This window comes from Anastrepha obliqua, chromosome 2, assembly GCF_027943255.1.
Source record: "Anastrepha obliqua isolate idAnaObli1 chromosome 2, idAnaObli1_1.0, whole genome shotgun sequence".
NCBI classification, from domain to species: domain Eukaryota; kingdom Metazoa; phylum Arthropoda; class Insecta; order Diptera; family Tephritidae; genus Anastrepha; species Anastrepha obliqua.
In genome coordinates, this window is record NC_072893.1 from 5,828,744 (window position 1) to 5,841,683 (window position 12,940).

Sequence of the window (12,940 nt, forward strand, 5' to 3'; positions counted from 1 at the left end):
TGGACTAAGTAGGTAACTGAGCAGTAAAGTCCTCTCTCGACGAACAAAACTAACACTCTACAAGACTCTCACCATGCCCGTCCTAACATATGGCGCAGAAGCTTGGACGAAGACAACATCCGATGAAGCGACGCTTGGAGTGTTCGAGAGAAAGATTTTGCGCAAGATTTTTGGATCTTTGCTCGTTGGCAACGGCGAATATCGCAGACGATGGAACGATGAGCTGTATGAGCTTTACGACGACATAGACATAGCGCAGCGAATAAAGATCCAACGGCTTTGTTGGCTGGGACATGTCGTCCGAATGGATACAAACGCTCCGGCTTTGAAAGTATTCGATGCGGTACCAGCTGGTGGTAGCACAGGAAGAGGAAGTCCTCCTCTGCGTTGGAAAGATCAGGTGGAAAAGGACTTGGTGTGTCCAATTGGCGCCGGTTAGCACGAGAAAGAAACGACTGGCGCGCTTTGTTAAACTTGGCCAAAATCGCGTAAGCGGTTATCGCGCCAATTAAGAAGAGAAGAAATTCCGGCTCTGGCGGCTAGGCGCTTGAGATTCCTTAGTGTGCCCTTTGTGGATGACTTGAAGAAATTCTCCAGCCTAGATCCTTTTTCTCTCCTCCTCTACATCAACAGCATTGGATGGCCGTAGAAGGTTTTCTCTGCCCAAAATTTTTTCTTTGCACAGGTTGTGGTCCACATTATGGTATCAAAACGGCATGTAAGTGCTACTTGAAGTGTGCCTGGGGTACTCTTGCCATCTTACCTAACTACCTAAATTTTCACAATTTGGAATCGTTGTGCTGGCGTTAAACGATTTATGATGAGTTAGCATACCTTAAGCTGCTGGTCCAACGCAGGCTGGCTTTGCTTGCTGTTCGTACTCTGCCTGGCTTTGAAAACTTGACAAGCAAATGGCCGCTTTGAACGCTGTCATAACAATCAGGTGATTCGTAAAAGGAAAGAGGAAACGGAGATGTGAGTCAAATTCCAAAATACATAAAATATTTTTTATTCACGATGTTAACTAGAAGCGGTGAAAAAATATTGCGAATTATTTTTTTGATAGTAAAAACGTTCAAGACAAGACGCCTATCACGCAAATGGCAAAAGCTTCGGGTGCGCGAATTATATTTGGTTGTGATGGTTGCCCAGAGAGTAGGGCGCACTTGGACGAAATAGTTTGGTTCGTCCTTTGTGATACCATTGAAGGACAAAAAAGGGGGAGGAAGGGAAGGAATGGGGAGTGGTGAGTGTTTGTGGACTACGAACGGTGACTAGTCCGCGGTTGTGTTAACCTCATTATGCTGCTGATGTAGTTCATCAGATTTTTGTTATCAACACCTGCTATATCAGCAGGCGCAGAAAAGAAGCGAGAACCAAGATACTTGAATCTTAGTCCCGCGAAGGCTGGGCAGCTAAGGAGCAGGTGCTGAGATGATTCCACCTCATCCTCCATACAGCTGACGCAAAAAGGACTCGAAGTAATTCCGAGTCTCACGGCATGTGTACCTCGCGGACAGTGCCCCGTGATGATGCCCACGAAATTTGAGAGATGACATTTTGTCATCCCCAGGATATCCCTCGAATTATATTTAGATCGACAAAAACATTGGCAGGGGTGTTCAACTTCTATGCAAATAGACCTCTCACCTCTCATATTGTTCTATTCATTTTTGACAGTTATCGAAGCCAAGCAAGCACAGACAGCCTGCATAAAGCCACCATCTTCACTAATTGGAAACGTCAACTCAGTTCGCCATTCTTAGCTGGCAAACCATAGTTATCGATATCGATAGTTCCCATGCAGCTACAAAACACCCGATATAATTCTAATCCACGAAAGTGAAAGAGTGGTGATACAACTTGATAGCTGATCCTACGAAATGATGCTTCTATCAGGTCAGTCCATAAGTTCGTGCGTATTTTACCCATAATTTCACTTTTGTACGATTTTTGCATACGAAAAATTAATTGCGGAATATAACGGAACTATCTTTATTTTCTTTGATATGTTGTGCATTCAACAAGTGATTTTAATCGCGGATAGAAGCACGTGTTGTTAAAAAATAAAATGGAATCTTCGAACGCGTATAAGAGGTATATTTTGTATTTTTTTATAAAAGTGGTAAAAATGCAACAACTGCTGCTGCAGAAATAAACACTGTTCACGGAAAGGATACCGTGAGTGTAAGGACTGCGCAAAAGTGGTTTTTAATATTCCGAAGTGGTAACTGCGACGTGGAGGATGCCCCGGTTCAGTTGGGAAAGGTTTCAAAGCTGGGAAAATGGGTTCCGCATAGACTTTCCGTCGCCAACTTTTAGCAGAGAGTGAATGTGTGTCCTTTGCAATAATCCTGTTTTAAAACGCCAATGGTTAGATAAAGATGAAAAACCAGAATCGACCCCTAGAGATCCTTCAACCCAAGAAGATTCTCCTGTCTATTTGAAGGGATATGGCCGGTATTGTTTATTATGAACTTCTGGAACCAAACCAGACGATAACTGCTGATTATTACTCCCATCAGCTATCAAACCTGAATGAGGCACTTAACAAAAATCGACCGTCTTTAGTGAATAGACGCAAACATTAGGAAAGTTGAACGAGCTCGGATGGGAGCTAATGCCTCATTCACCATACTCTCCGGATATTGCATCTTGTGATTATCACCTTTTCCGTGGACTTCAATCCCATATGAGTAACAAGAACTACTCCTCAAAAAAAGCCAAAAAAAGGGAATATTGAATCGTATTTTGGTTCCAAGGACAAACAATTTTTTGAGCAGGGAATTAAAAATTTGCCTAAACGTTGAAAGACATTGTAAATAATGAAGGAAAATACAGGGTGGCTGATGAAAGCCGCTACCAAAAAAAAATTGAATAACTTTTTTTCTTTTTAAGTTATCTGTTCCATTTTTGTTTTAATTTGCAGATTGATCTTTAAAATTTATTAAAATGGATAACTGGGACACGCAAACAAGAATTTGGATAGTCCGCCGCTATCACGCACTGGAGTCCGTAGTTTTGGTACAGAGAGAGTACAGGCGGATGTTTGGCGGCGATCCCCCGAGCAGATGGACCATAATGAGACTGGTGAATAATTTTGCTGAGCAAGGAACAGTCGCAAGAAGGCCTTATCATCGAAACCCACCAGTTCGGACGGAGGAAACGATCGCTGCTGTAGCTGCAGCTATACAAAGCAATCCAAGGGTTTCAACAAGAAGCTTATCTGCTCAACTTGGTGTCAGCCGACAGTCTTTGCAAACAATAATGCACAAAGATTTAGACTTATTTCCCTACAAAATTCAAATGGTTAACAAACTGAATGCAGCAGACTTGCTGATTCGCTTGGAATTTTGCCAGAAGATCCTGCAAATGGTGGAAGAAGACCAAAACATGTTAAACTGCCTTTTCATGTCTGATGAGGCCCATTTCGATTTAAACGGCAATGTGAACAAACAAAATTGTCGAATATGGAGTAATTCTAACCCACAGATACTCCACGAGACGGAATTGCATCCTCTTCGCGTGACAGTGTGGTGTGCGGTTTCTTCACGCTGTATTGTCGGGCCTTATTTTTTTGAAGAAAATGGTCATACCGTTACGGTTACTGGAGACCGTTATTTGAAATTGCTGAAAGAATTTTTCTATCCGGAACTACGCCGAAAGAGAATTCCTTTCAACTCTGTGTGGTTTCAACAAAATGGGGGCAACGTCTCACATAGCCCAGACTGTTATGACAGAGTTGCGACCAAAATTTTCCAATAAACTGATTTCAAGAAACTCCAAATTTCGTTGGCCCCCCAGGTCGCCTGATCTTACTGCACCTGACTTTTTCTTGTGGGGTTTATGTAAACAAGAAGTTTATAAAACAAAGCCAACAAATTTGGATGAACTAAAACAATCCATTCGGGCAACAATTGCGGCTATTCCTGTCGCAACTCTCAAAGCAGCAATGAACAACTTTTTACTAAGATGCCGCACCTGTGTCAACGAGCATGAGGGGCATTTAAATTCAATTATTTTTAAAACTAGTTAAGTTACATTTAATAAAATTTAATGACCTTAACTTGAAAAAAAAAAAAATGAATTCCATACACTAAAACAAAAGTTATTTGAGTTTCTTAATGTAGCAAAATTCATCAGCCACCCTGTATATTATTGATTAATAAATACTTTAAACATCGGATTGATAATCAAACAATGCAGATCAACGCAAAAGTTAAAGGCCAATGATTACAGACTTTCAACGTGGAATATAAGGACAATTTTTGCGGAAGCAGTCCACCCAGAGCTGTCATGCTAAAAGCAAGAAGAAGATAATTCTAATCTAAAAACTCTTTCATTGATAAAAGAAAAAGTCGTTATTTGTGGATTTTTTCAGGGTTCCTGTTTTTTGTTTGTTTTGTTTAGAAATTTTATTTTGCAATATTTATTTTTATAAATTATTTTCTTTATTTTATTTTTTTGTGTATTTTTTTAATTTTTGTTTTCAGTATACTATGTGTAATTTTGTAAAGTCATTTTGTAAATAAATAATAATCGATTTTTCAGTTGCAACTATCTATAGGCTCAAATTATAATACAACAGTAGAAAGAACATTTGCACACTTTATGCGTTTGTAAAATTAGAGGCATAAAACAGCGATTTTTTTATATAAGAATTACATATGCAAATTCAATTTTATGTAAAAATGTGTACATGTGTGTAGACAATTCGTAAATTTGAATGAAAATTTTCAACAAAACTTTGGCAAAGGCAAAGCAGGGAAAATGTTCACTCAACATAAAGGATTAGTTTCACGTTTTTTACATTTATAGACTTTGCTTTAGGCATATTTGCAATTGTTTTTATGATAAAAAAAGTCAACCAAAAATAAACTATAACCTAAGGCAAAACAGCTAAACCTAATTTTAGGTAAAAATTTGCATTTGATTTTTTTTCGTTTCGCTTTTACACAAAAATAATGATACTAAACACAATTTTCTTTTTTAAAATAAAGATTTTTTAAAAATAATATACAATTATGGTAATAATAATAAACATTATAATAAAATATTAATACAGTTATAAGGTGAAAATGCGCTAATGGTCAGTTGTACGAGTAAATAATAATAATGAGTGAGCTTTTGTGTGTGTGTGCGTGTGTGCGCATGTGTTGTATGTAATGTGTATGTGAGTGGGCGTGTGTCGTTGTGTGCGAAGTGCTTCATTAAGCGTCCACGCTGCATATTCCGCTGCATTTATAAGGGACACACATACATATGCACGTATTGTTGAATGAAGTTACTCAATAGTTGCCTTCTCCAACCAACTCCAACCAGTTGTCTACAACCCGTCAATGAGTGCCTAATGTGAGCCGTTATTCTCGCGAGAAGTTAAAACTCCAAGCAACACTGCAATAAAAATACTACAAAGTGCTTATGATATATTTGTATTGGCGATAAATGTTAGCAAACGATTTCAGTGTAAATTGGACAATTGTTTAAAGGCACGAGCAGTGGGGGTCTCCAATTATATATGTACATATATGCATGTGTATGTGTGTGTATACGAACATATGCACGTATGTCCTTGCATCAGTTTATGCGTTTAATATTAGTACATATTTAATGAATATAAAAAACAAATATATATATATTTTCTTTTTTTTTGTAATATTTTTGTAAGTTCTTTTACTTATTCTATGCCATTCAGTCAATCAGTCGAAACAATTGGGATGTGTTTCTCATTCTTGCACTGTCTCTCTCTTTACCTCTCTGCCGCTCTTGTGCTCTCTGTCTCTAACTAGCTGCTTTCGCATTGCATAAAATCCTCAATAATTATTCGATTCATCGTTCTTAATCTATTTTAAGAGAATTTCACTTTAAAATTCAGCGCAGCTTTTCACGACATTTGGAAGCGAGTTTTCAAAAGCTACAGATTTTTGAAGTATTTTTTGTTTGTTTTTTGCTTAAATTCAGCATTCGTTAGAATTGAAAGCCTGAAGCAACTGCACTGGTACTTATATATTTTTTAATAGCTGCCACAAACGCTTCCCCAAAATAATTATACACGTATAACTTTGGCCTCTACAACTGGCGCACTATAACATTTTTCCATTTGCATTTTCATTTTCACTGCTGGACTATATTGTGTTAACTTTACTTTAATACAATACAAAAAATAGTTTTTCTCTAATTTTTTAGTAAATACTCTCGCTAGCGGCTTAGTTTGCAAACATTCGTTCTCCTTTTCGTTTTTCTTTTTCAGTGCTACTAATCATGGTTTTCATTGCTTCGCTACATTCGTTTTCAGTTCTGTTTTCAATAAAGTTACAAAAAGCGCATATTTTCTCTAGAAGAAAATCGTGGTTTTGTTATTCATTTCTTTTCTGTGATACTAGCGCGATTAAGTGTATATATGTAGGTATATGTGTAAGCAAGCGACTCGAGTTTGGTGTTCAGCTGCTATGGCTGTTGCTGCCGCTGCGGTTCAAATTGGCTTGTTGTTGCGCTCGCTTCGACTGTTGCCTCTGCTGCCGGTCGTCAGCGGCGCTTGTGTGGTCCTGGTGCACGCGTCTGTGGTGGCGGCGCGAGCGTCGGCACTGCGTGGAGCAGCACTCGTCGATGTTCGGTTCGCCAATGCCGGATTTCTCATACAATTTTCGCTTTGCCGAAATGCGCGTCTGCTGGCAGATGGAACGAGAACAACGTTTGCGATCGCAATTCACTTTCGAATCCTACAAAGAAAAAATAATGAAAAATTAAAGTATTTAAATTATTAATAAATAGTTTCTTAATTTACCTTGCAGCGGCATTTAATGCATTTCTGTTCTCCGTGTGATGCCAAAATGGGATGCCATTCCTGTCCGTTCTCGTAGACCTTATTCAATACCTTACAGCCGCCCTGGCTGATGATGTCTTCTGCCGGGTATGTCACACGTATGCCTTGATCTTGTAATATGTTGGGGTTTAAGACTTTGTCGCCACGCGATGGCTTGCTTTCGGGGCACACTTTGCAACAAGCCTTTTTGTCCGGGCGGTAGGCGACTTTGTCTGAACAGCGTAGCATCGGGCAAACAATGCGTGGGCAACGCACTTCCAGAGTTAGCACATCGCAGGTGCAGGTGGTGCACGTGTCAAAGCCGTTCGGTGGCAAGAACGGGTGCCAAACGGTGCCGGCCAAGTGGAATTGATCACCCAAACGACATCCGCGTGCGGTTTGTTCAGCTGTACTCGCCGTCTCAACGACGACATTTTTCGCCACGCACATGGAGCAACATTCGCCCTCCCGCCGTATTAGCTCTTCGTTAGGTTTACACTGCATTGCTGGGCATTTGATTGGCTCACAAGTGGGTTGGCCGCTTTGGCAGGCGCACATTTGGCAAACATCATTTGCGTTACGCCATTGCTCGGATTCGTCATAGAAGCGGCCTGAATGGAAGCACTTGGCATCTGGCCCAATGAGATTGTTGTCACCGTGGTCTCCTGGCACGGCCGAATTCGGCACATTGTTATCCGTGTGAAGGGGAAGACAGTGAGATGGAACCTTTGTGGATTTTAATTTGCCCCGTAATAAGAGCTCACTATTCTCTTTTGAATGGATCTCCAGGTAGCATACGTTATTTTCTAATTTAACGAGGTCAAGGGAAGGCATGCCTAGCACATAACCCTCCACGTAGGAGCCGGAGAATTCTTCAAGTAATTTGCGTGTCACTGGAGCGCCGATGGCTTCAATTGGCTTTTCTTCGAGATATATTTGCAAATCCTGTGGATTGTATTGGAACCCATTCACGGTGATCTCGTAATGAAGGCTACATTCGTTATCGATGGCCAACCAAGCCATGCCCATAGCGTGTGCCGGTGCACTTGTAGAATTCTCGACGCGTTTTAGTAGAATTGGCTCAGCAGAATCGCGCGCATCTGCAACGGGGCGGGGTACAAAGTGACCGCGTATGAGACTTGGTTCCTTCTCGATGGCAATATTGACCCCTAAGTCACCGGCATACAAAGATTCAATTGCTTTTGGACTCAATTTATCGATGATGCCAATGGCTTGATTGAAATTGAATGTTGGTGTAAGGTTGTCCAGCATAGTTCTGCGCTTACCCAAGTCTTCCATTAGATTGATTTCGGGACGGTCCTTGATGCTGATGTGATCCGTTTCAATGTTGTATGAAAGCGAGCCGTCGGTATTGAGAAAGACCCAAGATAAGCCGCTACTCTTTGTTCTAGACTCCGCGTTGTGTGGTGTAAGCAAAGTCTGGAAGAGTTCACAGGTGGCGCGCGTAACAATGTGACCCTGTATACGTAGGTGAGGGTTTTTCTTCGATTCTATTGTCAATAGCAGTTTGCCACGTGACATCAAACGCAGCATTGGTATGGAGATGGGTGAAGAAATTTCCAAAATATTGATCTCAGCCGAAGGTTTGCGCACCTTTTGCACTTCATCTAAAACGATTTCTTTGCGATCGGGTGATTCAACGCGCACATTAATCGGACTATCTAAATATTCATCAGAACCAAATACGCCATTAAAGACGAGTGTTAAATGAACGGAGGCAGCGGCGCCGCTGCTTGTCGAGATGATAGCTGTGCCACCAGCGCCGTTTAAAAGAGCAGGTTTCGGGCCGGGTGCAGGCTCTAATAGTGAACTGAATAATTCCGTTTGCAAAGCGGTATATTTGGCAATGTTTCCACCAAGCGCGAGGTCAATCTGATCCTTCTTACCCCACAGCAAAACAACGTGCAAGCGTTCGTCACGCAGCAGTCGTTTATAGTCACGAGGAACACGACGCCAAACGCCACAGATCTTACCAGTCGCATTCTGATACACGCTCTGTGTATCGGAGAGTGGGGTCTGCAGCTGATGCTCCTCCAGTATGGTGCCACCATCATTGACAAATTGAATGGTACGTGGGCGATTAGTTTTCGACGAGATGTAGAAAGAGTAATAGAGGTTCTTCTTATGGAACAAGAAACGGCCTGTGGCAACGATATTTTGCGGATTGTAGGTGCTTGTCGCATACATAGCCTTCATCTCTTCTCCTTTCAAGAAAAGTGATGTTCTGCCGGTGAGTAGAGCCGCGAAATCTATAAGCAATGAATAAACCGTTTAGAATATTCGTTAGTAAGCGAATTAGCAAAATTAGTTTGCGGAAAAAGAAATCCATTGTTTCCTTGGTAGATGGCTGTAGTGAACGATATTTCGCAAAGTAACGATCAAATAATTTAAAGTTTATGATCGTTGTCAAGGTGATATTTCACATTAAACAAAATCCGTATGCTGTTTTTGTTTGTTCCTCTCAGTTGTGAGTTACAGGGAGTTAACAATGGGAGTAAACAAAGACTTTCTCCTAGTAAGATCCTATGGATCTATACAGCTACGATAAGACCTATTATCACCTATGCATGGTGGTCTGGATGACTCTCTCTCGTGGGAGTCAGGAGGACCTTATCGAGACTACAATGCACTGTGGCCCCTGTTCGGTATTGGACAACAGAAAAACCATGGACTTCGGTCCAACGATGCTCTCCATGCCCCTTGACTCCATGCCATCAGGATTCGTACTTGAAAAGAGATAAAGTGTGGTGCTGCCAGAGCCTGAATTGTGGTCAAACTGTAAAAAAAAGCCCGGCAAACACTGTTTTCGCATTTTAATGGATGACTCCAGGACCGAGCACGGCTCCGGATCTGAGATGTATGCTATTCAAGTAGCAATGAACTTTGTTGTGGAAAACAGGTGGAGAGGCCGATCTGTATGTGGCTGCAGCGACAGCAAAGCTGCTCTTATGGCCTTAGACAGCCCTAAAAACCACTTCAAGGGTAGTTGAGTTCTGTAAATTCAGGCTGAACTATGTCGGTAGACATAATATCCTGATGCTAACATGGGTGCCGGGACACGTGGGTATCGCAGCTAACGGGAGCTCTGACTCTTTAGCTAGGATGGGCTCTGAGGCCAACTTCTTTGGCCCGTATCAAGTTCTGTCACTTCCTTCTGCAGCGGTTAAAACCACGTTTAGCAAATGGGTTACTTCAACCCACAAGCAAAGTTGGCAGGCTGACAGAGGCTGCAATGGACAAAACTTATGTTACCTGCATTTCCGACCGACTGTCGCAGATCCTCCTGTCATTAAGCGGAAGGGACTGATTGAACTGATGACGGGCCACTTTCCGCCCATAGAATCACATCGAAAATGTAGGCACCTCAGGTAGTGCGATCTGCCTAGCATGCGGAGAGGAGCATGAGACGCCCTTCGCTCGAATAAGGTTGGGGCCTTTGGCGCTGATGTGTTAAGAAGCGACCACCTTGGTTCCTTGGTACCACAAGATCTACTCAGATTTCTTTGGAGGTCGGGTAGATTTAAAGAAAATTTAAAAAAAAAACAAACAAGAGAAAATTCGGTACTGTTTTCTTTGATAAAGACGAAAATGCAAGCCATGTGCAATGCCGCCGATATTTGAATGGTGCTTATGGTGCAATTTTGGTTTCGTCGATTCAATTGAAGCATTTTTGATGTTAAAGAAATGTCGAAAATGTCTATAAAATCACAGAAATTATCAAAGTTGATCGGTATGTTAGTAGTTGTAGCATCGTCCAGGAGCTTAAGATCGAGTATAAAACAGTTTCAAACCATTTGCGCTAAAATGGATTTCTTTTCGCCCAAACTCATATTAACAAAATAAGAGTAAAAAGAAAACAATAATTACGTTTCATATTGCGCTCCTCCTCTTCAATATTAACCGGGGCAGGTACATCCAAGGATACGTCCGTATCTGCAATGAGAATTAAGAAAATAATGAAATATGAGACAGATAAATTAACAAAAGGTATTAAAAGATTAGACAAATTACGAAACTGTCAGCAGTTAAATAGAATTTGGGTTTACACCAAATTGGAAATCGTAAAATTGGCTAACAAGTCTTAGGACCGCTGCATGACGGCAACCAAATGCAAAAAGTAAAATTATGAATGAAACGTAAATCGGATAAATAATGCGCAAGCGCTGGGATTGTGCGTTGGGTGTGCGATGCGTCGGCGTGGCAATTCTGCTTGTATGCATAAGTGTTTATGTACGCCTATATGCGCATGTCGAAAAACAATGATCACAAACCCATGTCACGTCCGATGCTTAAGTCGAATATTTATCGCTTAGTATACGCGCATATGAGTGGAAGAGGACATTTAGAAAGAGATTTGTGTTGTCGTGCATTCATGAATATGCATGCGTGCTACACCTACGTATGTGTGTGTGTGTGTGTGCGTAACGGCAAGGTTGGAAGAATCGTAACTCTGGGAATTAACGTAAGTTTGCAACCAGACACAATTGGGCAAACAGCTGTACAGAGGAATAGAGTTGGCTAAGTAGCACCCATTTGCACTCAACCACTTACATTCAAATGGCATAACACGCAGCCTGTTGTAGGTGAGAAGACGTAGGAAGCCAACATTACAAAAATGAATTTGCAGATTGCTATTGACAGTAAACAACAGCACAGTGATCAACCAAAGAGCCAAAACAATAGGAAACAGTTGCGCCCAATTCAAATAAACACACGCACACACACAAGCATACATACACAAATATAAGCACATCCGCACGTAAAAACTAAGAAGTCATATAAATCCGCTTTAATGTGTCTATGTATGTGTATGTATGTATGTGTGTATGTATGTACATGTTTGTATTGTATTGCAATACTAATCAATTGGGTGTGTGTGTGTGGAAATTCTTCCAATTATTTTCTTATTTTCTGCTCACCGGCTGTTCCCATCTCGGCTCGCAATGGCGAGGAAGGAAGTGGATAAAGGCAGGTAAACAAGTGAAGGAAATTAGTGTGGTTATTGTGTGTAATTTGGTGCGCTACGTGAGGCCCAGCGGCTTCCAAAAAAGAAATGCAACAGCAGGAAACCGGTGAGGGACAGTACGTGGAAATGCTTGAATGAACGCATCGTAGACTTAATGACGTTGTATGATAGTGCGAAGAACAACAACAACAGACATCACAACAATTGCAGCATTAACCAAATTCCATCCAAACGATTACTGGCACGCCGCTTTGTCTGCCACCTCGTCTGCCACGCAGGCTGGACGCGCTTGTTGCCATGCCATGTCCGCCGTAAGACGTGTTTCGGTGTTGGATGAATTGCACTGATAGGTAAATAACTGATCGTGCCGCATATTTAGTACGAGTACGAGTACGAGGCAAAAGAAAATGCTACATAGCACACATTGTGGGGCTTATCGCTGATTGCAAATCACGCCGCCAAACAACTTCTACGTTGGTCGCAGCAAACCTTAACGTCGTTGCCTCTGGCATTTGAGGTCCTTTAGGTCGCTGGTAGCCCACTGAATGGTTTGACTGGCTGTCTAGTTGAGAGATTGACTGACACTCGGTATTGAGGTTGGTCCTAACGATGGGCCGTTAACGCATTCGGCATTCTATACTTGGCCGCAGTAATGCAATTTTTAGTATCGTATATTTTCTGAAATCGTTCAATTTTTTTGGTGTTGTTTTTTCGTGTAGTCGCTGTTGCATATTTTACAGTAAAGTATCAGGCGTACCATGATTAAAATAAGCTGCAGGTCATTTGTGATCGCTCGCGTCGATCTGACAATGAGTTGAGTTGAGAACGGCATTGCAGTGGGTGCCAATAAGGCAACTGGTTGTCGTCGCCACCACCGCCGCGACAAAGGCCAAAAAAGTCAATTCCAATCGCGACTGGACTGGCAAGGCAATGCGGCAATGCGGCAATTTCGTTGTTGCTTATGCGCGCGAGGGGCACTGAGCCACGAGAATTCTACCAACGTCCAATTTTTATGCATTCCAACGACGTGGCTGGGCGCGCGCGATCGTATACGCCTGATTAAACGCACTCCCTTGCGTGCCGCCGACGACCGCGACCAGTCAGTCGCGCAAACAACCTTGGCGGTGGCTCCAGCTTTGTTGCGACGGCGA

General features: G+C 41.8%; 1 protein-coding gene across 6 annotated transcripts in view; it reads right to left on the bottom strand.

Moving 5' to 3' along the window:
• Window positions 1–5,379: 5,379 nt before the first annotated feature.
• The window catches only part of LOC129236929 (dorsal-ventral patterning protein Sog), a 155,113-nt gene continuing 147,552 nt past the window's right edge, over window positions 5,380–12,940 (bottom strand). For all 6 annotated transcript variants that reach the window (XM_054871236.1, XM_054871238.1, XM_054871235.1 and 3 more), the window contains exons 5-7: window positions 10,691–10,756; window positions 6,785–9,072; window positions 5,380–6,719 (exon numbers count right to left, since the gene is read on the bottom strand). In XM_054871236.1, coding sequence (XP_054727211.1) covers window positions 6,441–6,719; window positions 6,785–9,072; window positions 10,691–10,756 — 2,633 coding nt within the window. In that variant the 3' untranslated portion in view covers window positions 5,380–6,440. The remainder of the gene's footprint in view (window positions 6,720–6,784; window positions 9,073–10,690; window positions 10,757–12,940) is intronic.